The sequence below is a fragment of the Colletes latitarsis genome, chromosome 8 (genome assembly GCF_051014445.1).
Source record: "Colletes latitarsis isolate SP2378_abdomen chromosome 8, iyColLati1, whole genome shotgun sequence".
In the NCBI taxonomy this organism is placed as follows: Eukaryota; Metazoa; Arthropoda; class Insecta; order Hymenoptera; family Colletidae; genus Colletes; species Colletes latitarsis.
Window position 1 is genome coordinate 27,204,035 of NC_135141.1, and position 27,592 is coordinate 27,231,626.

The 27,592-nt window shown below is 43.3% G+C and overlaps 3 protein-coding genes across 8 annotated transcripts in view; 1 reads left to right on the forward strand and 2 right to left on the reverse strand.

The window, feature by feature from the left end:
- Positions 1–22,700, reverse strand: part of LOC143344543 (uncharacterized) — a 331,445-nt gene extending 308,745 nt beyond the window's left edge. Inside the window, 13 exon segments of the mRNA XM_076770680.1 lie at positions 18,178–18,519; positions 18,582–18,800; positions 18,877–19,019; positions 19,090–19,287; positions 19,605–19,755; positions 19,823–20,186; positions 20,333–20,578; positions 20,813–20,976; positions 21,085–21,202; positions 21,393–21,686; positions 21,844–22,020; positions 22,104–22,246; positions 22,608–22,700. Of these exon segments, the coding sequence (XP_076626795.1) occupies positions 18,178–18,519; positions 18,582–18,800; positions 18,877–19,019; positions 19,090–19,287; positions 19,605–19,755; positions 19,823–20,186; positions 20,333–20,578; positions 20,813–20,976; positions 21,085–21,202; positions 21,393–21,686; positions 21,844–22,020; positions 22,104–22,246; positions 22,608–22,700 (2,652 nt within the window).
- On the forward strand, positions 14,342–17,920 carry LOC143344362 (uncharacterized). Of its 2 annotated transcripts, XR_013080098.1 has the most exons (4): positions 14,342–14,468; positions 16,861–17,010; positions 17,377–17,566; positions 17,667–17,920. XR_013080098.1 is itself a non-coding variant. In XM_076770354.1 (3 exons), exons 1-3 carry the CDS (start codon positions 14,343–14,345, stop codon positions 17,455–17,457), a joined length of 357 nt encoding a protein of 118 aa, XP_076626469.1. In that variant the 5' UTR covers position 14,342; the 3' UTR covers positions 17,458–17,920. The 2 variants fall into 2 exon arrangements, 1 of the variants encoding a protein (XP_076626469.1); XM_076770354.1 differs by having other exon boundaries at positions 17,377–17,920.
- A 299-nt stretch (positions 22,701–22,999) lies between the features above and the next one.
- Positions 23,000–27,592, reverse strand: part of Osp (myosin phosphatase Rho interacting protein outspread) — a 202,530-nt gene continuing 197,937 nt past the window's right edge. For 2 of the 5 annotated variants that reach the window (XM_076771097.1, XM_076771096.1), the window contains 2 exons: positions 25,867–26,022; positions 25,310–25,447 (listed from right to left, as the gene is read on the reverse strand). In XM_076771097.1, the coding sequence (XP_076627212.1) occupies positions 25,442–25,447; positions 25,867–26,022 (162 nt within the window). In that variant the 3' untranslated portion in view covers positions 25,310–25,441. Of the gene's footprint in view, positions 25,448–25,866; positions 26,023–27,592 lie in introns of all 5 variants that reach the window. The other 3 variants (XM_076771094.1, XM_076771095.1, XM_076771098.1) reach the window with 3 other exon arrangements.

Sequence of the window (27,592 nt, forward strand, 5' to 3'; positions counted from 1 at the left end):
CCAAAAATATACCGTGTGGCCGGAGATGTTTTTATAACTTTTTGACGAAGCCTCAAAGAACAAATTAGTATTCTTGATTTTCGCCTTATTTTGGCCTCTAGAATCTCCCATTAAAATTTTTCCCAGGGGTGTCTGAGCACCCTGTATAGATCACACATTGACAGTATCTTCATAGTTTATTGCACCATCGCTGTTACCAAACGTAATATTTTCCAATTTTCCTTTATTCTTTATTGAAAAATGTTCTTCCACCTCCCACGTTAATTTTACTATCCGATTAAATTGCTTAGTCGACGGCATAACGGAGTTTTGCGACATTGGATATCGACCTTAATCCGGCGACCGGCGAAAACGAATTTCGCGGCGAATTAGCGCGGCCGTAATCGACGAATAACGCGGTAGGAAAATTTCGAACGCGAAAACTCGACCGGGTAATAGAGGCTCGCTCCGAAAGTTGGATTATTCATTTCCTAGTGCACGCGCAAACACGTACCCCGCGATTCGTTTCCAATGGCACGCCGACAAATGGAGAACTTTTCGCACAAAAGCTGTCGTTATAACGCGACAAGAAAAAAAAAAATCAAAAAAAATACAACCGCCCCGACAAACTCCGATTTTATTTTCCACGATCGTCGTTTGGATTACACGCATCTAATTAGAATTATTATCTTCGTTATCTCTCGGTGCTGCTGATTTTTTCTCAACCCTGACTATTTCTATATTTCGATTCTCTATCGTTTCAATACGAAACGGTAAACCTTCGACTGAAAGAGGTACGCGTGCACAAAGAGGCTCCGTTTCTATGGAGATCGAAGCTTACATGAAAGTTTTGAGCGGCAGTGTGTATCGCCAGACAAAAGGAACGTCCACGGCACGGCGGAAGTTATCAATTTTCCGCGGAGGACTCGACTTTCTTCGACTTCCCCTGTTCCGTGCACGATGACGTCGGGTACTGTTACGACGACAAATATGCTTCTTCGCGGTGAAAAATGTTCCCACGGCAATGTCGCGGTTTACTTTCTCACGTTTATTGCAGCGATTACGATTGCTACGCGCGCCCAAGAACGGTCCCGTCGTTCACGGATGGCGTCGTTCGCCTGCTTTTCGAATATTTGCCGGTCCGTTTGCGTTCGTTCGTTGTTCGCGACGGAAAAAGGGAAAACGAAGAAAGTTCAACCGCGAAATAAAAGCTCCGGGCGTCCCTTTTGAAAGGCTTTACGCGCCCCCGGTGGCTTTGAAAACTCCCCCCTGAACAACGACACTTTCGTCGCGCACGCCTACTTGGCCAATATTTTCAGCCATCCGCCATTGTGCCGGCTCCGTGGCACTCGGAGGGACTCGAAACAGAGCCAAAAAATATTTTCAACGAGAGGATAAACCTTACCAACGGCTCTCGAGTGACTAATCTCTGTCCCCTCGAACTCAAATTAAAAAAACTGTGCGAGATACTCGGACTATTTTTATTCTACGTTTCGATTTTCGCTATTTCTACGATCATTGTTCTCCGTTTCAGTGCTGATTCCGAGAAATTCCTCTCCCGTAAATAATCAGAGAAGATCGGATCACGTTCGAAGGATATCGAGGGCCGCGTGGAAAATTGCACGGAAAATCCGCGGAGGACGGTATTCTGTATAAGCCTCGAATCACGGATCGATGGAGACGACCTCCAGGCCTCCTGGTGAAAGTCTCCTTTTGCGGGGCTCGAAAAAAGCCGTCGCTACGTTCGCGAGAAAGTTGAGCAGCGCCTACGAAGTACGACTAACACGATTTTCCGTCACGTACCGTATAACTTCGCTAAAGTCCGCGTCGCGTGTCGTATTCCTTTCACATTCTGCAAACGACGACGCCTCCCCGATGGCTTTTCGCGATACTTCCCCTCGTTCTGGGAACGGTTGTAAATAGATCGCGACTGATACTGCCGGGGTCGGGCCATGAACGCGTCCGCGGGACCTAATTAGAATCCCGCGGAATCGTGCCTCGAATTCTCCGGAGAGTGTCATTGAACTTCGAGAAAATTGCTTTCAAGCTTCCTCAAACGCAACGCGTTATAATCCAAGACCTTCTTAGTTTCACGTTAAATCAATAGAACCATTTATTTTTAGAGATATCTAAACCATTTCAGAATTTTTGGAACAGTTTTACGGGGGTTAATAATTCTTTGAATACGAAAGAACGCATTTTAAATCCTACCCAGACCTTTTTGCATCCCTCTGTATCCCGTGCACGAGGGTTAGCCCTAAACCACTTTCGCCGTGGTCCTCGAGACACAAGCTTCTGATGGGGATACGACACGTCCTCAGTTATTGCCCTAATAGCTAAAACGGTGTCTAAATTTCAGTACCGATTTATCGGGACAATTTGCCAATTTTCTATTTTAAACTGTGGCGTTGGTGAAACACTGCTGAAATTGAAATACTTCGGATCGCGACACATGGTTCGTCAGTGGCAATATTTAATTTCGAACGTTACCCGCATTATTTATAATGTTAACGATAAGCAAAATATTTGCCCGCGTTACTTATTTATCGAACAATCGGAAGTTTACATTACGAAATCAATTATTACCGCTGAAAGATCTGTTTATACATGGAATTATATCCTGTATTCCGTTAATGCTAGAATTATACAAATTTTATTCTTCGTTTTACGAGCACGTAACCGCTGGAAGACAATTATGAAGCAACGTAACATTAATTTAACCAAATTTCCGAAGCGAAACAAGAAGAGTCTGGGTCGAATCTGACCCAAATACGCGGTCGGTTTAACGATTTCGTTGCCGGTTCCAGCAAAGTCTGACGGCTACGTCGTTCCATAATTCATTCCGCGAATGTCAGGCAATGATAAAGCGATATTGTGTTGCAAATTTATATGACACTCGCCGACCGCCGGCCGATGCGTTTCGGTAATGAGATTCGCTAACTGAGGAAATGCGGCGAGAGTTCGATCCGCGGAACCCTGTTCCACAGTTTACGGCGTTAAGTGATTTGTTGCGAACGTTAGACGCAGGAGGCTCTTAAACTGCAATAATCGCTGCAAGATGCATTGTTTACGATCCCGAGGAACGAGAAATTGCAACCGAATCTAGGCAACTTTTAATAAACTGGGGAGAAAAGACAAACACTATTCATTGCAAATTGCATATAAATTAATTTAAATCCCAATTATTATTACAACAGATTATTTTGCAGCGGAATAAAATTTCCACTATAAAATTTCTCGGTTACGGTTCGGTTTAAAAATTATTTTTTTTTGTAATTTTTGATGGTATTCGTTACAAATTGTACTGCATATAAATTAATCTAATGTTATCGCGATACTCGACTCGGTCCCAATTATTGTCACAAGGGATGATTTCGAAGGACATAATTGAATCAAATTTCTCGTACGCGGTACGGTTTAAAAACTGTTTCCTTTTTAATTTTCGGTGATTTCGGGAAAGGAAATGAGCCGTCAAGCGAGAGTGTCCGCGAGGTGAACAAAGAGCGCGCGATTCAACGGTTTTCACGGGGGCGGTTTGCAACTGCGAACAAATTGTGACCCGTGCATACCGCGACAGAGCAAAATTGCGCGTGACCCGCGGCTAATTTATGCTCGTATTAAAATAATAAACAAAGCGCGAGGAGTTCCGCCGCGCCGCGAAACCGTCGCGGAGACGGAGCACCGTAAAGCGTAATTACCGCGATCGTCGGGAAAAATATATTTTCTAAACAACGCGTAGTACGTGGTTCGCGCTGTAAACGCCGTACAATATCCTCCGACGCGAAAGCAGAACCGTATTGGCGTAATTTTTATCGCCCCGTCCGGTTCGAGCAGCGCAGAGAGTTTGAAATTCGTAAATTATCTATGATCGCTGCGGATTAACAAACAGCGTGATTACAGAGTGGGGCCTATACCGAAATTTGTTCCGTCTTTGGAGGGCCTCGGATAATTATTTTGCACATTTCGGTCGAATAACCCGTGTGCACGGATATATTGCATATTACGTCGATACAGGTTCGTTTATCTCGAACGCGAAAGGTTATCGTATCAAATCGCTATTGGAGCACCTATTACACGATGCAGATTACTGTAAAGCATTCGCATTCAACGTGGGAATTGATATTAACAGCTAAATATCAAGAACCGTCAAATTTCGAAGGATTTAATTACCAAAATAAATGGTAATCTCTGTAAAAATGGCCTGTTGCGATATCACAGTGAAATTAATGAAATATTCGCGTTAGTAAACATTCAGGGACGCATAATCAGGTTACGGTCTTAAGATATAACGATCGAGAGTGCCAACAGGTAGAATTCCATCGCGGTAGGGGGTACAAAGTCGTACGATTCGAGTTAATTGCCGTGCAACCCGATAAACGGAACAAAAATTGCTCGAGCGGCCCGGCGGCGTTAAAATTCACGGGCAGCGGGAGATTTAATTAATCGATCGCCGTGGCGTTTCGCGTTTAATATCGAGGTGTTCGATCTCGAGGCGGGAACCGCCCGGAAAATGACCGTTCGTGCGAAACGAGCGGGTTCCTTCGGGTTCCGGTCAGCAGAATTTCGTTATCGCGGTTCCCTATATCGATTGCACGAAGGGGGGGGAGGTTCGACGGTGCGCAGGTCAGTTCGCCCGTAAGTTCTGCTTTTCCTAATTGTACTTGTTGCACTTGGGGTCAGGTGGCACACGGGCCTGGATTTGGCGGCGTGCCAAACGTTTGACAAACGGCGCCCTAGCACGGGGCTCCGCGTCCGCCGTTTTCGTGCTTCTAAAACAGATAATTCCCATCCTGGCCAGAAATATGTGCCTCGTCCCTCATCCAGCCGTATCTGCACCCGACGAACGGCCCGCATCGCTCGAATTCGCTCTTCCTATTATGCACCACGCCTCGCGACAAAAGGTAAACTCACCCAATTAGAGACACACCTTTTCCAAACGTTATGGATATCATCATTTGCCTCCATCACGGGCCAAGAATTTATTTAATATCCAATCGTATCGATACATCAATGAAATTCAACATGAATTGCTAAAAAACAACACTCACAACGTGAATACCAATTTAGATATACAATCATTCCGGATATTATTATCTACCTGCATCACGATCCAAGAATTTATTTAACATCCATTCGTATCGATGCATCAATGAAATTCAACATGAATTGTTAAAAAACAACACTCACGACGTCAACGCCAATTTATACACACAATCATTCTGGATATTATTATCTACCTGCATCACGATCTAAGAGTTTATTTAACATCCATTCGTATCGATGCATCAATGAAATTCAACATGAATTGCTAAAAAACAACACTTACGACATCAATTTAAACACACAATCATTCTGGATATTATTATCTACCTGCATCACGGACTAAGAATTTATTTAACATCCATTCGTATCGATGCATCAATGAAATTCAACATGATTTGCTAAAAAACAGCACTCACGACGTCAACACCAATTTAGACACACAATCATTCTGGATATTATTATCTACCTGCATCACGATCTAAGAGTTTATTTAACATCCATTCGTATCGATACATCAATGAAATTCAACATGAATTGCTAAAAAACAACACTCACGACGTCAACACAAATTTAGACACACAATCATTCTCGATATTATTATTTACCTGCATCACGATCTAAGAGTTTATTTAACATCCATTCGTATCGATACATCAATGAAATTCAACATGAATTGCTATAAAACAACACTCACGACATCAACGCCAATTTATACACACAATCATTCTGGATATTATTATCTACCTGCATCACGATCTAAGAGTTTATTTAACATCCATTCGTATCGATACATCAATGGAATTCAACATGAATTGCTAAAAAACAACACTCACAACATCAATACCAATTTAGATATACAATCATTCTGGATATTATTATTTACCTGCATCACAGTTTAAGAATTTATTTACCATCCAATCGTATCGATACATCAATGAAATTCAACATGAATTGCTAAAAAACAACACTCACGACATCAACGCCAATTTATGCACACAATCATTCTGGATATTATTATTTACCTGCATCACGATCTAAGAATTTATTTACCATCCAATCGTATCGATACATCAATGAAATTCAACATGAATTGCTATAAAACAACACTCACAACATCAATACCAATTTAGATATACAATCATTCTGGATATTATTATCTACCTGCATCACAATCTAAGAGTTTATTTAACATCCATTCGTATCGATGCATCAATGAAATTCAACATGAATTGCTAAAAAACAGCACTCACAACGTCAACACTAATTTAGACACACAATCATTCTGGATATTATTATTTACCTGCATCACAGTTTAAGAATTTATTTAACATCCATTCGTATCGATGCATCAATGAAATTCAACATGAATTGCTAAAAAACAACACTCACAACATCAATACCAATTTAGATATACAATCATTCTGGATATTATTATTTACCTGCATCACAGTTTAAGAATTTATTTAACATCCAATCGTATCGATACATCAATGAAATTCAACATGAATTGCTGAAAAACAACACTCACGACGATAGGGCAACGCCAATTGAATGTAGAATTAATTTTTATTTTCTTCGCTAAGACTTCGAGGATTTTCTATTTTTCGTAGAGGATATTCTGACCCAGTTCTCGCCCAATCTTCCGTCTTCGTTAGACGGAACGTTAATTTGACTAAATTTATTGTCCATCCTGCCCAGAGTAGTGTGCAGCGAAGTTAGAAGTGCCACGACAAAATTCTCCGAGCCGCATTCATATTCATTTCCATTTGGAATATTGTTCCCCCGTTTCTTCGGTCGGGCTACCATTTTATTCGAAACAACGTTTCCAACAAAGTTCCGTAGAAATTATCTGCGCCGCTGGAACCGGAAACGGGGCACGCTTTCTTCGAAGTCGATGAAGCAGTAAACTATAGCGATTCGCTATGAAAGAGGACGAGATTGCCGCGCCGAGTTTTTATTCGTCGTCCTTTATATTTTAATTTCAGGTGATCTGGGCTGTAATATAATGACGTGCAACGCGATGGACGCGTTTGAGGCAGGAATACGCATCATTATAGGGCATCGTGCAGTCTGGCGCGTTTAATTGGAGACCGAGTTAATAATCGGTCGAGTAGAATTTGCCCAGCGTCACCACAAATTACCATGTTTGCCAAGTTTATGTAAGGGCTAGTTAACTGCGCCTATTAAACGCCATTAAACGTTACGACGACTCGGTAGGGGAGGCTAAATTGCACGACCACCACGCGTTTTCTAAACGCTGCTTTAAATATCCTCGAATTAATTTTCCATATCGTATCTGAATAGGAACAGAACGAAACGGTGGAAACGTCGGGAGTGCTCGGGGCGATTTTACCGTATAATTTATTACCGATAGAGACTGAGAACCGATATTTCACGTGGGTTGCGATACGTCGATGGAACCGCGCGGAAAAATATTTTAACGCCGACGATCGTAACGATATGTTCCATTAAATTTAGACGCGGATTAAAATGAAGGTAAAAATTCTCTTACAGTGAGAGATACTGTTCCATTTTAAGGGATTAATTGTAACGCGTGCAAAGGTACGAATTTTTTGACAAACATTAGAGGTACTTTCGGTACTTAATGCATAAACAAATCCACTTTTATCGGATTTATCAGGATTCGATCCCATCCCTGCTTCTCTGTCGTTGATTTATCTATTCTATGGAGAGAGAGAAGGTATCATCGCCTACAGTGATTCTACGTGGCTACAAGATTCCCCCATTATTGACAGAGCAAATAAGGATTGACAATAATAGGAATCGTTGACGCAAGGCCAAACAAATCCTTTGAGAGCTTTGTCATCTAACCCCTTGCACCTGCTGCATGTTGCACTCGCTGCAGTTCGGTGCATACCTCGTGTCTCTCGTGTTTCTTGCGACCGCGGCTCGTGCCAGTGTCTCTGGAGATTCTATTCACGCAGGTGATCATTCACGTTATCGACGTTCGTCGATGTGCTGGTCAGTAACACCACCGATTTGACCCTAAAAGTCAGCAGATCGATGCTCCCACGTCCGTTCGAATGCACTAAAATTGTCCGATTCCACGAAACTTTCGTAAAATAAACATAAATTCAAATATTTTGTTCCCCTAATTGGTAGAAAAATGAGAAACATACGATACGAAGAATAGAAGTTGAAGCTACGTACGAAATTAATGAACAGAATTTAATAACTGATTTACGACCATGAGCACCGCTGTAAATAATTAACTTTTCCCGGAACACTGTATTTGCAAAAAGTTATTGAATCGTCCGTGCATGAGGAAATTAAATGGTCTGAATATTTGGACTGTCATAATTGACGAGAGGATGACAAAAGAGATAAATAATTATGTTCTTTTACAGAGATTTAATTAAAGAGAATCCCCTCGCTCCTTTCACGGTTTGTTTGTTGATCCCTCAACAGATATGTTATTATTATTGTTCCACAACGAGAGGAAAAGATTTTTCAGAACAGAGGACTTCCTCGTAAATGTTCAGTTTTTTTAAAATGAAAATGGATTTAAAATATCAAAAATTTCGCGTTAAATTTTACTCGAATTCCCGATGACGTATCGGGCTTCGGTCCCATCGCTACGAAATATTCCGTTCGCCAATGCCCGTTACACGAATTCCCTTTTTCGAAAACCGATGCCCGTGTCACTATTACTTTACTATTTATCACGTCGCGTCGAGATTGATTTATACGCGACCGACATCGCGACCAACGATCTGCTTTTTCAATACGCTGGAAAGGAAATGCAGTCGCGATGCGTCGGGCGCAGACATAACCATTCTACTTTTTACAAGCGACTCGAAACATTCGCCGCGACACGGATCGATGTTCTGTTTTCCTTGGAGGAAAAAACGACGCGCACTTGTCGGATTAATTTTTCGAATCGACAGCGACGACCGGTGAAAAATTGCTCGTTACTTTCGAACGGATTAGAGTTACGACGTGTTTTGTTCGAATATTAAAAGTATGGAATAAATTCAGAGATAATTACATACTAATTTTTTAATTCCTGAACGCATCCCTTGTTTTAAGACAGTAGTATGGTTCCTTGTTAAAAAATAAGTGAAAAACGAAGAATAATGTTATTCGATACGATGTGCCGTTTTCGAAAGAATCAATGTCGAAGATTCTTGGAGCGCGTGCGATCATTTCTACTTATATAGGGGTACATAAACAGTAATTAACGTCAATATTATTTATTTTTCGACAGTCTTACTATCTTCTAACTAGATCCACCCACCTAAAACAGCCGATACCAGCGTCAAAGTCTCGAAAACACTGACGCAAGTGGAAACATCGATCAGCGTGCCCCAAGGAATTTGAAAATCGATTTCCTCCGAAACGAAGCCTGATATCGAAAAAAGGTTATACCACGTTTTCGACGTATTTTTATACAAAGAATCGCCCTATGCTCGTGTTATTCGTTTTCAGTCATCCTGTACAGCGGTATGGTTTCGCCAACGCGTACAGCAATCGGATTAATTTTTTCTACCGTTTTTACCGCCAGCTTTTCTCGCGTTGGCCCGACAACGCGTATAATCCTCCGTGCACACCTATTCTCCACTCGCGTTAATTGCGAATAGGACGCGTTCGCGGCAAGAGAGCATTCCCCCGACGATTTTCGCCGCGTTCCGTTTAATGTTCGAACAAAATATCGCCGGAAACGCTGGTGACGGTGACCGGGCTCGAAAATAACGAATAATTTATTCCGAGGCGACGCTATCGAGCGGCTGGGCGCAGCGAACGATCAGACGGTAATAGCTTTAACGTTAAATCAACTCCGGTCGCGTGGTATATTGATAGACGCGCGTGCGGCCGCAATGACGTAATTACGATTCGCAATTGCGGAGAATTGCCAGAGCGGCCAACCCCAACGGCGAAACACCGAACAATCCTTTTTATTCACCTCCGTGCTCCCTACCCCTGAGTTTCGACTCATTTATCCCCGAAGCAGCCAGTGTTTATTGTATTCCCCTTATTTATTCAACGGCTTTATTCGCCGCGCTGGAAGGCAAAAACAGAGCACGGGCACAGGAAACATTGTAATAATTCCACAACGAAATGTGAGACTCTTTTTCTCGAAAACACACGCCGCGAAACATCTTACAAAAGTGGACGAGCGTGCATCGTGCGTTTTGAAATATTCAACTCGTCGCAACCGTTGCTACGAGTGACAAAATAAATAAAAAAAAGCTCGCGACTCGGGCGCTTTCCGAAAACCTGTTGCTGGGTTTCGCGGATCGAATAAAAAAAAAAAACGTGGAAATAAAAATTCGCCCGAGTCGTTATGGTTACAGCGTCCGCGTTAATGTTCGTTTAATTTCCCCGTCAATTTGCAAACTAACCTTCGCCGTTAAATTGCCGTGGGAACAACGGGGACGCGGTAATTAAATTCGCTTCCACGATTTCGGTGCCCGACGCTTTTAATCTTATTTTCTGTCGTTGATAACGGCCACCGTCGACGTAGGGAAGAGAGAGAGAGGGGGGGAAACTTTGAATTTATCACTTGCAATTTTCCCAACGGGCGACGTTTCTGTTGCGCGGAAACAAAAGCCGTTCGAAAAAGTCCTGTCGGGCGGCTCGAACGCGCGAACAATTCTCTTAATCGTTGCAATTAGATCAACCGACTCCGCCTGCCATCCGGTACTTAATTACACTCTAATTAAATCAACTTCCGCCCCTGTCTTCCAGCGCGGACGACGAGCAGATTTAAATAATACACCTTTCTCCGATCGCTGGGTTAATCGAATGTTAAAACTCGAGGCACAGAGTCGACGATCTCTGATAAACAAAGATTTTTATTTAACGCGTATCCTTGGGGAACGATCGTGAATTTCTAAACGCTCCTTACGGGAAGTATCGAGTATCTTCCGATGGGCAAAGCGGTGTTTTACGAATTTGCATGGTAATTACAATGCGGATATTATTTCACGGTTGAACGAGGAAACGTCAATCGCAGTTGTCACGCGACGCGGAACGCGTGACCGACGTGCTTCGAAGGATAGAAGCGCTTTACTGTAGCTTGCGTGGGTTACAAAGTGACACAAGATCGTACGATAAACAATTTGCAATTAAAATTGTTAAAGGACGTCCTGGAACGCCGACGGCTCGCTTTGACTTACGAGACGAGCGCGATGAAGAGATAATGTAAAATAAATTTTCGTAAATAAGTATGGTTACGAGTGACACGGGAAGATCACGCGATAGGCGGATTGCCATTTTAATTTTCGAGGGAACGTCCAGATCCAGAAGGAATGCTGTTTTCGATTTTTTAGTACGAGTATTGCACTAGAAATAGATTAGTAATTCTCTAAAATTGTTAGGCGATGTCTGTGTATGTTGTAAAAGGAAAACAGCTGAGAGAGAAGATCGATAATAACTCGAGGAGTCACGTGTTTATTTATGTATCAGATAAATACGCAATAAATTCCAATTTTAATCATCGAAAGACTCTCGAAATTGCGATCGTTTGTCCACTGAAAAAATTCGTATCGGTCCAGACAGAAACGCGGAGCGCGGTCTCCGATAAATCGATGAAATTTCGCGCGGAAACGTTGCGTACCTCGTGCATCATGCATCGGTTTTGCATTCGGTCGTTTGAACGGGTCCTGGCATGTAATTAAAAAGCCGGCCAGGATTTCGAGTTTTTGCAGATTTTCCGCTGGACGTCGAAACTTTCGGAAAAAGCTTCGAGTCCGCGATTTTCGTTCTCCCGTTTCCGGTTCCAAGTTTAATTAGCCCGGACATTCGGTTACGCGCGGACATGCACGAAAATTTTAATTCGCGGTCCAAATTCGTCAGTCGATTTTCATTTCTCCCCCGTTACAACGCGTTTGAATTTCTTTAATTCCTCCCGAGGGGACGATCGATCTTATTTTAATTAATTATCGATACAAATAACTGTATCAATTTTGTATAATATCGTGAAACATTTCGAGACTCTTACAGGAAGTTTTTGTTTATTTAAGAATCAATTTTGTGACGGTACCGGAATATTATACTCCCCGTTTGTTTCGGTATGGATTACGTATGCAAACAGAGTTCCCAAAAATGATATTTCACTCGTATCGCGTAGCGTCGCGGAAATTGCTGAATCGTATTATTGTACTCGCGTATCTTACATGGTACTTCCGGACAAACGGACACCGTCGGAATTTTTAATCTCCGTTGCCCCAAAAACACGAAAACCTGATCTATTTAATGAAATTCCCGAAATACGGTGCTCAAATAGCCTCTGTGGGCATGAGAAAAAAATTACATATTAAATGGAAGAAAAGAAAGCCAAGTTTCATGGAAACGCGATTCCGGGGGGGGGCAGAGAATGGATGGACGCGGCGGTCGGAAACCGCGGAAACCAACGTTCCCGTTCGGATCGAAATTTCCTCGAACCGAGGGAAAATTATCGGGAAAGTCTATCGACTGAGGGGGGTGGTGGGGCGAGGCAAACTGGCGCTAATCACCGCCGAAATCTCGATTTAATGGGAGCAGGGGGGTTGGGGGTTCGGTGCACGCGGAGCTGGTGGTGCGCAACGGCTGGCAAAAACGTCGTCCCGTTCGAGCGCGTGCATCGCGACGATAAATGCCATCGTGCTCCGTTGCGCGAGCTCCGTCGCGTTTTATGCAAAACAGACGAGTCGGTACGCTGCGGATTTATCGATGAATTCGAGCGTACGCTCGACGAGACGATCCCGCGTACCCCGTCTTCGTTGTCCTTCCGTTCTCCCTCGCTTCCGACGAATACTTTTGCTGCCGTAGGAAGCTTAAATATATTGTTTCGAGCGGATAAAGCGGATTCCGCCGGAATTCCAGCGCGCGGATAAACAAGATGAACGCGCCACAACTCTCGAAGGGGGTGGGAGACGCATTTTGGATTTCTCCGCGTCGGTGGAAAATTTTTTCAACCGTTCCCGAAAAGGATTAGAGGGCGGTCTCGTGCTGAAGAACGTCGGAGGATTAACGAGATGCCGGATTACACGTCCCCTCCTCCCGTCAGGGGGAGGAACGATCACGACTAATACAAAATTATCGGCAATCGGCGGTCCCTTCATGGACGCAGTCATAATATTTGTGCTTCGATTCGAGAGACTTTTTCGTTCGCAAACGAAACATTTCCGGCAAACGTTGTTTGCGTTGGCCACCGAATTAAAATTGTATGGTAAATAGAAGTCACTCCGGGCGGGGTGATTATTTTATCAGCCCGCCGGTGGAGGCAGACGTGCACGATTTAATTGCGAGAGGATCCTCGTCTCTGCAGTATTAACAAATTCTTCCAATCCCATACTATGGAATTAGTCGAAATTCGTTCTACTTTAATCATCGCCGGTATAAAGAGCGTGAAGAATTTAATGGAACTTTCTTTATGCTCCCGGCTCGCTGTAATTAAAGCAGGCAACGCGTTCGGTCTGCTTTGAAAATCCGACATCGCGGGAAATTATTACTGCCGAAGACAGTAACAATTAGGATTAGCGAGCATGAACAACCTCGTTGCGACGATGCTGCATAAAATACGAAAACGTGAATAATACGAGCGCTGGCTACTTGACACGTTCTTTCCTTGCGAATCTGCATATCAAAGACAATGTTATGCGAAGCACCGGTCGAGAGCTTCGAGAGTTATTGGATGTTAGCCACATCTAAATTTTCAAACTCATATCTCTATAGATTTATATGGAAAGCTTTGTTATCTAATAGAAACGAATTTCATTAACCCATAAGTGGATCATTGCGGCCCTCCGCAAGTTTAAACTAATATTGTATAATATACTTTAAAGGAAAGTTGATTTCCACTTACTATTTTAATTAAATAAAATAATTCAGTCAAGATTGAGAGTCCATTTAAGGGTTGTCCAAACCTCTTCAACCAAAGTCTAACCGATTTATTCGCAAGAAAATTCAAAGTACGACTACTAGCTCGTATAATTATGGATCTCGAGGTGCAGTTCCAACCGTTTTTGGGGCTCGAGTATCCAGTTTGGGAGGAAAATAAAAACCGAATCTCGTCGACTGGTCGAGCCAAAAACTGACACTGAGGGGGATTAACCGAATCCTCGTCGATGTCGCCCCCAGCGCCAAAGTCCTCTCCGGTTGACCCCCTCCGACCCCGTAGAGGGGATCTTAAAAAGTCAATTTCGCGGGACAAGCGGCTAAAGGGAATCGACAGGTTCATCGAGGGATGATTGGGCGCGTATCCACCCCGTCGATTTCGGCATTTTTACAACCGCCTCGTAGAAAAGCCCGTGGAAGGAAAACGAACGTAAGCGAGCGCCACCCCTTCGTATTGATCTCGTAGCCGGCTGCTCAACATGGCGCCGGGGATGGCGTTCACGATCGGTCTGATCCTCGTCGTCGGACACCTACAACAGGGGCCAGGAATCCACGCGAAAACCTTCACCTTCCCCGAGTACCCGTACAAGGAGACCACCAAAAATGTAAGTCGAACCCTAACCGCGAACTACGAGACAGAAACGCGTTTCATCCGCTGGTATAGGTTATGGTTGGCGATCTTTATTTTGGGGGTGGCGCTTTTCCCCAAACACCGGGACAGCTGCTCTATAGCGCGACAGGAAATTCCACGAATGCATGGCGATCACTATACCCGCGATCAGTGAATTCCACGAACGTGCGAGACGATATCACGTAAACAGAGCTCTGTGAATTTTTTTACGATTGTTATGGTCGGTGGTAGAGGACAGTTACGTAGGTGAATAGTATACTTTGCAAGGTGGAATCTTCGATGGTGGATCTGGGTTCGAGTGGAACAGAATTTCGAGTAGATTGACGCGGTATATTGAGAGTAATTCGATTACGAAGAGGGTTGGTTCGGAGGAGGGTCGACCTAACCTAGGGCGGTCGTTTGGATCTCGATAAAGTTTGCAATCGTTCCATTTTCTTTTTTATTTCGAAGCATAGTTTCGTTGCTCTCCGAGGAAAATAGAATTTCAAACCGATTTCTGCAACGTCCTCGAATCGACTGGTTACATTAAGAGGGTTGACCAGGGTCGATCGGCTTAACATCCCCCCATGGAGAAGGATCAACCTAACCTGCGACGATTATTCGAATCGCGTTTAAGTTTTCAACACCCTGCTACTTCGGTTCTCCAAAGTCGACTCGATTTCTAGATTATCGTGACTATCGATGTACGAATTTCAATACTATAGAATACTATAAATTTACGTGAACCTATCGTACAAGCTGGATCGTGTGGAATAACGAAGTTACGTGCATATGCGTGACATTTCCATCGCGATAATTATTTCACATATTGATCGTTAGAACCGACCTCTTAAATAAAATATTGCCCTATTATTATTCTATTTTAAACCTAAATATAACGTTCTAAATAGTCTAGCGAATAATAGGACTGATAAATTCCAAAGAGTAGAAAATTGCTTTGTATTGTTTTGCTGCCTGATTGCAACGTAATTTCAATGTTTCAAGCAGTTCACCAAAGGCGATCCAGTTCCTCTGTGATCGCATTTGTTGCCATACTTTGAAAATTGTCGTATCGAAGATGGTGCTTCGAATTTTGATCCGATTCCTGCGATATCCTTTGAGCAACGCATTACGTTGGACCGTCGCAGAGCTCGACTTAACGTTCCCATGGGGGACGTAACAGAACGAGGGTGGTTTCGCCAAAGGGGTGAAATCGATTTGGCATTAACCCGAAGACAGTCAAAGTGCTCGAGGGCGTGCTTCGATGGTATCGGTCGCCGATACGGTTATTGCGGCAGAACGGCGCAAAGAGTACCGTGTCGATCAATGGGGAAAAGATTTCGCTGAATTAGAATCAATTATTCAAAGCTTTGTTTACTCTGTCGTAAACACGAGTGTCCAAACTTTCGTTTCTTCGTCACTTGTTGCACCAACTTGTTACGCCCGATGCACATCGTTTTGCCAATTCCTTCCAATCGTATTTACCTACGTTTGATCTCTTTGAAGGCCCATCTTTAAAGACTCGCAAGTCTTTGTGTATTTATTTTCTTTTTATAACAGAATTAAAATGGAAGAGAGCTCGCGAAAGGAGCTCGAAGCAAAGGTGAAAAGGTGGAATTTTTACTTAATCTGCATTACCGCGTTACGTGCTCCCGGAAAGTCCGTTGCAAGAAGTTGCTACGAACGTGTTCTCTTTAAAATTTAATCGCATGAATGGGTTTTTAATTTCGCGCGAAAGAGAAAATTTTTAATCCTCCTCTGGATGTTACTTTGACGATCTTAAACAGAACTAAATATTTAAAAATTGCTACGACTTCAGAGTGCCACGGTTGGTGGAAATGAAATTTTAAGAAATAGAGCGTGCTTTAAACAACGCGTGGAAAAATGTGAAGTTGGAGAATTTAAAAGCGTAAGGGGAAGTGGACAGTCTGTGGTCAGACCATCGTGAATACGACAGAAAACGTGCGTTTAAGTAACAAGTATATTTGATATTTGTACTAAATTATAATTTTTACGTTCCTCGTATAAATAAATTCGTAGCAATAATGAATTTAATTTTTACGTCGACTTGATCTCCCGGGAGAAAGGAGGCTGTCTTCGAAGAAAATTGAACGCGCCCGCGGTACCAATAATAGAACTCCATGCCAGCATTAATTGGGGTTAATCTCCGAAGAGGCTCGAACCAATTGTTGCGCTCAATTTTATCTAGTTATCGCGAGCCACAAGCGTCGTTTATATTTTCCACGTCGTACGAGTCCCTCGAGCTCGCTAAGTAACAGATACCCTCGACTGATTCGATAGAAAACTTTTACTTTTAACTTTAATTCGATATAGAAACGCATTTAATGATAAAGCCACGCTAAAAACTGATGTTACGTTCCCCGCAGGAACTTCTCTTCAGGCAATACGAGCAGACTTGTGAAGAAAGCGGCGCTTGCAAGATGCTTCCACCGCAAAGTAACAGTATTGCCAAAACCAGATGCATCCGCGAGTGCGTGTCACCGTCCTGTTACAAAGAGATCTACTTGTTCGACCAGGTATACGCGCCATTTTGTACCGTGATCCCAAGGGACACTCGAAAACTATCCTACGTTGATTCAAAACTCTACGAATCGATAGATCAATCTGAAATACGTATTTATCTCTTAGCTACTGTGACAGAAATTTAAGGGATGAAAATTTTTGCTAGACACTGAAAAGTGGATTTTAAAGTAGCGTCAAAGAGGAAACGTTTAAGAGTAATTCTAATTAAAATTCATCCCTCGAGATTGAGTCATAGCGGTGGAAAAGTCGGTCTTTTTCGCAAAGTTTGACCAAAATGGACGAAAGATAGACTACGAGTGTTCCAAGTTGGATTAGAACATGACGTTTCGAGTGATCTGACGAGGGTGGTTTCGTTTCAGCTGGAAGAAGGGGAGATCGACGTGAGATTGAACTCCTTCAAGGGTTGCTTTATGCAACGCAACGGACGACCGCGGAAGTAACGAAAGACCAGCCGACGAGAAGTCGAAACGACGCCGGGAGGGGAGACGAAAACGATTTCAAAGCCATCCAAAACTATATAAAAAAAAAAAAAAATTGCAAAGGCCAAAGGTGCGCAGCGCTTCCGAACAGCTCCGATTATTTAGGGAGATTAGAACGAGGAGAGCGATAATTTAGCGGATACAAAACCAAAACTAATGCTATATTTCAGAATCACAGAAGCGCACGCGTCACACGCGGACGAATTAAATTCGTCCTGGATAATCTTTTTCTACTTTTTGTACGCACGTATTGCCATGTTAAAGTAATGTTACGAACCATGTTGCACGGGTAAAATAAACTGTTAAAACAAACGTCCGTCCTCTGTCCATTACAGTCCCTTGCGGTCAATCTTTAAATTGCGACAGCTAAAAATACAATTCGTCGAAGCTAGCAATCGCTTCTATAAACGAGTTGTTCGCTATGATTGTGGTGCAATCTTTCTTTCTCTGTTATTGTAACAAATATATTTCCATTTGATTCAGTAATATATTCGTCGTTATTGTCTGCGCCGATCTAATCAAGATTTTTGTAAAAACAATCATATTTTTATATTTTGCGATATTGCGAAGGAGACAGAATCGTTGCTCGCAGGGACTCGATGTTTCCCTAGACGAATTTGCATCACCTTCGTAACGAACGACTGAAAATCGAAGAAGTATCGTTCAAAATGGAGGACTCACCGCGTAGAGAAGACTGTTGAACGCAGCGTCCGTCCTGGAGTTCCTCGTGGCGTCGACGTACTTCTCGATTCGGTCCAGAGTCTCCTCGAAGGGCGTCTTGCGAAGGGACCTCTCGTTCCAGGGCGCTTCGTCGTTGCAGTACCTTCGTCTGCAGCGGAGCCAGGTCGAGACGAACTCCAGGAAGTGGCAGGACACGAAGGGGGTGGCCAGGGTGCTCGCCACCAGTCCATCGTTGCTCATCGACGTGCACACGTGGCACAACAAGAACTCCACGTGCTTGTGACAGAAAGTTATCACGCCTTCGAGACACTGGTACACGAGATCCCTTTGCGTTGGGTCGCTCTGTTAAACAAAATTGTATTTGATTAGAACAAAATCTCTTCGACAGCGTGACGAGAACTAACTTTTCCGTGCATCATGTGCAGAGTTTCGTAGAGATTCAGAACTCCCTTCGCGCGATCGCTGTTGCTCGTGACCTCCAACCTGACGGCTGACCCTTCGATGTTCTGCGTGAGCAGTTCCAGCGCGAGCTGCATCCCATTGATGGAGCAGTGAAGAGACTTTCTCGCGTTGAACAGCAAGTCTGCTAAGCTCTGAGCGTCGATCGTCAGCGACTTGTCGCGCTGGAGATCGCACAGGAGCAAAATCATATTATTTGAGAAGATGGTCTGATCCAGAGGGTGCACGTTTAATGTTTACTTTGACGGAGGATTTTTCCTGGCAGTGAATAATAAACGCGACCAGCTTCAGACAGACTGCCGACAGTTCCGGGGTGTCCTCGGAGAATCCTTGGACCAGCAGCTCCTCCAAGAAATTCGGTGTCGCGATACACCTCTCGAAAACTGCAATTTCAGAGAGAGAGGATTACCTTCGACGTCTCTCGTCTCTCGTACGTATCCGTGGAGTATTTACTCGTGAACGGTTTGAACGTCGCGGACGTGGCCAACAGGACGTACGACTGCATCACTGCCAGCGTCCTCAATTTCAAGTCCGCGTCTCTTCTCAGCACGATGGCCACGAGGCTGTCGGCGCAACGATTCCTTACGCTCGGGGACAGGCAGTCCGGAATAAAAATGTTTGTCAATTCCAGCACCGCCTTGATTTGCTCGTCTGCGAACAGCGTTCGTATTCGTTCGTCGTCGGTTGGTCAAAGAGAAGATTTCAGGTCACCGATTCCACGCGAGGAATCGCGATCGACGATCCCGCTATTAAGTTCAACGGTGGGCCTCAATTGTTTTAGATCCACGCGAATGTACGTACCACTGACCGACTAAATGGTAATATCAAACTCAAACTAACCCATTGCACCACGGAGAATAATTCTTTCGGAATGTTAAAGTTAAATAAAGATTGGAATCAGAATAAGGAGACGAGTACATTCTAAATCTAATGGACGAAAAGTCGGGTCTCTAGATAAATATTCGAACCTTTGTCCTGTCGGTGGGTGGAAAGAAGAGTAGGTAGCATGTGCCAAGCAATTTCAGCGACCTCCTTGGCATTATCGACGCGTATCATCTCGCGAATTCCCTTCATGGCCAAGTTGATGATCCTCTCCGAGTAACCATTCTGTATGACAAGCTGCGTACAAAGCAAAACTTGAAGTCGTTCTTTAATTTCCAAGGTCCGATGTAGCAAACTTGGATACCAATAAATAATGCCGAACGACTTGATCGCAATCCAACGTCAACAATGGTTCGATGTCCCCGTCGGACTCCACCAGCCAGAGATCCAACGCTTTGTCCCTGAGATCTCTGGGAACGTCGGGACACTTTAAGCAATAGCGAAGCAGGTCTATGTGGTGGGTGTAACAATCGTTCAATCGCGAATATTGCAACGCGACGGCCAATCGCGTCGCTGCTCTGCTGTAATCCTGTTCCGAGTTCGGAGAAGGATGCGACACAGACGCGATGGCGAATAGAAACCACAGAACCTTCAGGAGTTGCTCCGAAATCTGCTCAGACTTGGGGATACCGACGATCCCCGAGATCAGAGACCTCAGACATATCATGCTCCTGAAATACTTTAGTTAGAGTCTCGATCTAGGGGGAAGAGGCGTAAAGTGGAAAAGGAAAGATCCCCAATTGCAAAACTTATTTGATATTTTTCGGATTTCCCTTTATCGATCTTTCGTTTTCCCTGCAACGAACAATGGAACTCGTACTCTCTGGTGCCGTGGTAATGATAATAAATTAACACCATCAGAGCGATCGCGTTGTTTCCTCGATGAGCCACGACATTGCCCCACCGTTGAGAGTCTCTTGGCAAGTCGAGCAGTCCGCGGTGCATTAAATTCTCGAAGCCTGTCGCGCCCCCGGGCCACTGGCCAATCGACAGTGATTTATCGCCGAGAGTGGTTATAATTCGCGACAGAAGCGCACAAGTGCTGCGGCGCAAATTTTCTCTAAAACGGTGAAGAGACTTTTATTACATAATAACAGACCTTTAAATGTAATAAAACGTTTTAAATAACGCTTTAAAATTGATTTCTAAGGTTCTTTCTATCTTCGGAATAAAACTATAGAGGATTCTCCCTATATATCTAACCCTGATTTATACTGAATTTAAAATTTAATCAGCGACGGGCGTTTTATCAATTTCATTGTATTTCCCCTTGGGTGGAAACGACGAGACTTACGGAAGCTTGGTGGTTAAAAGCAAGAAGTACTTCAGATATCCGTTGGCGGTCAAGTGGTTTGACAAGTTGTCGTGGCTGCAGTTGGCCAGCTTGTAAAGGCTGTTCAGACAAGTCACGAAGCTCGCGTGGAATCTGACCCCGTCCGTTTCGTTCGGTTCCGTGTTCTGTCGAACGGAGGAATAAAAGGGCCTTTGACGCTTGTAATTAAATATGTTGCATCGCGATCGAGACGGTCCAGTAACGCGACACCGATCTCGCGTTTCGTAACTTACTTTCACGTAAGGTATCAGAGTGTTCATCGTCGCCTGGTAGATCGTCTTCGTTAAGGACGCTCTGCTTTCCTGAACTTTGTCGAAAATTCCGCGGACGTTGCTGTCTACTTTGCACAACCTGAGAACAACGATCTTTTGCAAACTTTGTCGACGAAAAGTTCGAAAATAAACCTGACTTGAAACAGTAGACTTTGGTCGCTTGGATCTCGAAATAATAGATTTTCCTTGAAAATTCTAACGAGTACTGTTTGCAACCCTGGTTCGAAACATCCTATATGTAACTTTAAACTCAAAGTGCACAGCCTCACCGAGCACCGGAAGCACAAACAGCGCACAGTGCGTTCGCAGCGAGCGCGATCGAGGCATCGTCGTCGCTGTACTCGACGATATCTTTCATTAAACTAAGAGCTTTATGACAAATTTCGAACGCGCTGTCCTCCGACTCGTCAACGTCCACGTTTTCCAAAACGACATTCAGCACCGCGACAGCGGTAAATTTTAATTTCTTGTCCAACTTATCGTCCAAAATCAAAGACTTCAAAAGGCACAGAACTTGCCGCGGAACGCAAACCGCGTTCAGTTCCACGTTAAATTCTACTGCTCTGAAAATACAATGTCCCAAAGTATTTAAAAACGCTTGGATATGCTATAGAAATTTCTACATAGTTTAAAAAAATAAAAGAAAATGTTCTTGTTATTTCGTTCAAAATAATAGAAAGACCTTTCAAAGACGTCTCGACAATTTTCGTATTTAATTACCTGTATACTATATTGTGAATGGCCTGAATCAGTTTCTCTAATAATTGCGTCTCCTTGCACCGAGATTTGAAAACGCAAATTGCGACTTTCAAGATGGCGTCCATGGCGTCCATGACCACGTGTTGTTCGTAAAACTTTCGATGGGCGCTTATCAAGCTCAAAAAGTCGAGAATACAACTGTCAAAGTAACGGGAGTATCATTGTTAGAGAAAGTTAAAATCTGCTATAGTGATTATTATTGCTGTTGACGTGAAACGTACGGGAGAAGACGATTGCTGGGAGTGTGAATAATTTCGAATACTGTCGAAAGCACATCGTACTTTATCAGCTTCGAAAGAACCTCCTCGCTGCCCGCAGCGCCACCACTTTTAAACAGGTTAGATATTCGCTCGACGCACGTAATCTGCAAAATTGTTCCTCTTCCTACTCTATCGCATCTAATATCTGTCCTAAATGATACTCTAACTTTCCTACCTAACCTGAATTCCAACATGAGATTGTCTACGCGATATCATGAAACGAAAATTCAATGATTTTTATCGATTAATGAAATTTATGTCAGCGATTCAGAATTTCGTATTAACCTTGTGCTTTCCAGCTTAATTTCGATCGACGTTCGTATCATTAATAACTGTAAATGTCTACACGATTCCGATGACCTCGAAAGTGAATAATTTTCAATAGTTGAAAACTTTCTTACACGCGGCGTGTCCCGCCATAAGCTGAGCATTGTCGTTGGCAAGTTCTTAACCTAATTTACGTACCTGTGCAGTCTCGTCTTGCAGCATCAGTCTCCGTTTCACGTTCGCCAGCATAATATCGATGTCCTCGAAGTAAAAGTGAAACGTCGGCTCCATTCTCACAGAATATATCACTTTTCGCAAAACGTACCGCGCACTAGCAACGACTCTATCAGCCACGAGCAGGCGTCTGTTCGAAAAGTACGACGTGAGTCGTGAGTCGGAACTGCACGCGCATGCGCAGTGCTCGCCCGCGACAATTCGAATCGCAAATGATTTGAATCTTCTCTTTAAACTTTTCGTATCAACAAGCATGAGACAATTATCTTGAAATTATTCGAAGTATGTTACTTGCAGCTAACAGGTAACCTAAAAAAGAATTATAACAAATGAATTTGAGCAGCGATTGTTCACGTCAATGGTTACTATATTTTATTTCAAACGTTGTTATAAATTATAATACAAATACAATAAGTATAATCGTAATATATTATAAATGTTAAACAATCCTGAGTAATTACTCTACATAAGAGATAATGAATCGTATTGTTATCGATTATTTTTCATTTTTTTTTCGCTTACTTCGACGCCGCCCACGACAGGTCGAGCGACACCGTCACCGGAACGAACCGCGACGACATATAATATAGAAATACAATAATAACATATAATATAAACAATCCACTTTCATATGGAAGGGGTTAATTCCTAGGCTATTTATACTTTGCTCCTTAAATTGAAACGTCATAAACTATACAGTATTAACATCAAAAAAATGATCGCGATCCGACAAAAAAAAAAAAAAAAGAAAAACATTTACACGATGAGAGAATGCGGTAATACACAGTGCAACGTGACAACGCCGTAATATTCATATGTGCAGAATCTATACATAACAAGAGCGAAACAAGCGTAAAAATACTTTCTATCGATCATCGAACGAATTAACGAGACAGAAGAAAAGAGAGAGGAGAATAGGCGAAACAGAAAAACAATCGAAAGAAACGGAGAATATTACGTTCCTGGTCCTCTCGTGTCCCCGCTTTAAACGACTTTACAAAACATCGACAGACTTTACAAAACAAATAAGAAACAAAGGGAGCGAAAGAGAAACAAAGGTAGTCGCGATCAACGGTGGTCAACAAATGAAAACTGAAAATAGAAGCCTCCCTAAAAGACGAACTTTGAGCCTATCGTCGATTCAAATTAGCCCCCTCGTAGAGCCACAAGATGGCGAACGGATCTTGCAATTGTACGAAATCGATTTCAGAACTTAACACAGCGCAATTCGACAAACTCAACGATTTCGACGAACAGATTCGTTCGTACGTTTTCACACCGATACACGTACGCATTATAACGCGTTTTAACTATCACGACACCTGTATATATGACTTGTACGGTAACGTAGAACGCCTAATTCTGTCCTTTGATCTTTTTCGGGCCATATTTCCAGAGATTCGCGCACTCGAGACTCAAAAATAAACCATACAGCGTTATCGATTTGGTGCTACAAAATGTAGCTTTTCTTTGTAAAAATAAGAAGTGTATTAACACCGACTTAATCAATTAAACAGTTTCTTACTATTTGCCCTGAAGAAATCAGTTGATTGGCGTTCTACTGTACTCTCTTCGCATCTGCAGCTTTTTTGGCCGTTTCTCGCTACCAGGGATAGTTTTCAGGAAACGTTTGTCGACTCTTCTGGTTACGAAGATAATTAGCAAATAGCCTTGTGAATAAATTTTCAATTGTGTTACCTATACATTGCTCCATTAGATCATTTGCATACTATCGTTTAAGTAAACCTTATTCGAGTAAAATATATTGAAAGATATTTACCACAGCTGGAACAAAAATAAATGACTGCTCGAAACCACTCAGCTACGTCTTCTGGTTACTTTTGATTGTTGTGGTCGGAATAGGGATAGTGTCTTTCGGTAGCCAATGGATTTTACAGTAATTATAGAACCGACGGGTCTCCTGAGATCGCTATACCGGTACGAGAAACGACTGACAGTGAAATAATGCCCGAAAAAATGCGCGTCGCTCGCGAAGGTCGATCGAAAACGACTACTACTCGCACCTACGGAAAAATTCATGTATCAAAGTCTAAATGCATATCAAACGACGACCGTTTGGTGACACGGCAGCCTTGTAAACGTGCTTAGCAAAAGTTCCAAGTGATAAAAAGTCCCTTCGAAAACGGATCCGCGATTTTCCACCGTGACGAAGAACGTAGCCATCGGGATCCCAGCCTCGTTCCGGCTATTGAATCATGTTTACTTGATAAACATGCTCAATATTGTCACGTGACGACGAGCTCGATCCCGTACGACCGTATCAATTAACGCGAGAATACGTCTCGCTCCATTCTACCATCGAAGCTCGATCGCTATGGCAGTGACGAATGCTTGTGGATTATCTGTTGGAAAGGGTTACTCGTGTGGCTGTCGACGTACGCTCGAAGACGCTATTTCAACAGGGTGACGGCTGGATTCGCGCAGAGACGAGCAAAATTCTAAATACGATACAAATTCTAAATTTTACTCGACGAGGAACGAATATTATTCGAGACGTTTCTGGTGAAGAATTTTGCCCATCTTTGGGATCACTGGTCTTCGACGCGCGAACGAGCAACCGGTTTTTAGCACCATACGAAAATCATCGCGAGTTTTCAACGAGCAGCAGAGTTTCCCGGAAGGTGGCGGCAGAATTCAGAGCTCGAAACGTTTCTTCCTCTCGGCGACCATGCCCACCGCTGGCAGTGGGGGGTGGAGCGGGTGATGGTAACTCGGTGTGGGTGTGGGAGGCAAGCTGCGACAACTCCTGCTGGACCACCTCACTGCTGGAGACCTCATCAGCTCTGCAAAGAGAGTCACGCAACGTTACGCGAGTTCGAACCCCCAGAATTTGGAGTCTACGCGCCCCCAGAGTACTCTAAGCAAGCTTGGAAAATCGCGACAGGTACCAACGAAACCGAGAATCTAGGCAAGTCTAGGCATACGAGAAGAGGAAACGAAATTGAGTTCAATGTTTAGCTTTCATGGTCCTCGACTACTCATATTATTTTCTTGTTAAACGAATGAAAATTCAAATTTTCTTTGCTTTTAATCCTCTTCTCGTCGGCAGAGAGCTGGTATAGTAAACCCAGAGTTCCCCCAGAAGCTTTAGAAAAATAACGAAGCGCAGAAGCGGACGGAATGCGTGGCGAAACGACCGTGGACGAATTTCAGCGGTGATTTTATGAGACGTTCGCTAGATTCGCAAAGAATAGAAACGGACCTGCAACGGAGAGAGCTGGGGGTTCCGCGGTGAGGCGGGACGTGTGAGGATCGTCGGCACGGAGGCCGTAAGCCTCCGATTGTTGCTGCTTTTCACTTTGCTTGTTGTCCTGCCACCGGGTACCAGAGCCGCCGACTCGCATCTCTGTTGTGCCACCTTTCGTATCAAATAATTGTCGAAATACGATTACCACGTCTGCCTTGAATGCTTTGTTTCTTACCCTTATTACAAATAGAGTTACGAATCGCTTTAAGAGGAAACGTGGTCTGTGTGCTCTCAGGGCAAGCTAGGGTAATTCCGATCATTTTGTATCTACCACCCTCTGTGAACCCCAATTTGAGAAAAAGTGATATTTATTATCTAATGTGTATGAACAGCCCCAAACCACAGTCTTGACAATCCTTTAACTCAAGTTTTGAAAACAGGAATTACCCCAATTTACTCCACGCAGCGATCGAAAACTTTGTAAAAGAGACTCTGGTTGCTACAGTCGAATCGAAGTTAGTAACTCCGCTGCCGTCAGAGGCTATCAATTATTTTCTAGATGATATGAGGGGTAGAACAGGGGACTCGATTTCCTTACGCATCTAAGATGTTCCCAACAGTGAAGATATACTCGCATCGTTCGATGCTGATGCTCGGAAGTGCGCAGAAACGTTGGGATATGCAATGTTACGATATATTTACTGTACGTTGTAAAAATAGGTTCCCGGTAAAAACGGTTCAAAAGGTTCTATCAGAATAGCGTATTTAAAAATGCGACGAGTCCGTGACATGGTTTCTGTTGGATTTCTGCGCACCGCCATTTCCGTGACGCGTCGATAAGTGTTCCGTATAGCAAATCAGCTGACGCGTTGATTAGACGATTAAGGAGTACAGAATCACATTCGTCACAAGGCAGGGGTTACTTTTGCGTTACTTTTGCATACCGTTAATAGTACATGTATCCAGTTAGCAAGTAGCCGGGTTAGACAACCTTCGAGTAGTACAATTATGCGTATTATACTTAACAAACAGCGATTATTAGCAGTCGTATCGATCCTAGACGGTCGATACTCTCGCCTAGGAAACTCGAACCGATCGATCCGCGTCACATACAAACAAATTATCGCGCAACGATACGGTTACATGTCAATTCCGAATACGCGCAGTCCATTTAGTAAACGATCCAGACTGCGGATTTTATGCGTTCGTATTAAAATTGTCCGTCCAACAAGCGTATTCTATGAAACTTTTAAAAACAATTATTTTTAATTATATATTTAATTGATTTTTAATTCCTACGAAGTACATTGTTCCTCTCGTAGCCTAATAAAATATCCCTCGAACATTTACCGTTCGATACGCAAAACGAAATAAAGGAATAACAAATGCAGAAAATCCGCAGGCCAACGATCGATGTCTTCGTAAGCGGTTAATTTCTAAACGAAAGCACCCGGTTAGTCTTACGTGTCTCCCCTTTTCTATTCCTAAACGCATAATCAACAAATCACAAAATAAGCTACCCCGATCACGTTGTTAGAGATAAACAGAGATCGTTCTCGTCGGCATGCCAGACCGCGGGCGAAAGAGTGGCTTCGTCGAAACGTTCCTCTAGAGTAGCATCGACAATAAAAAAAAAAAAAAACAGGAAGAAAAAGCAACGAATCGTTCGACATTCGATGCAACGTACCCGCGAACAAATGCAACAGATACTTGAAAGGTTTTAGAGAAGCAGAGTCGTTCG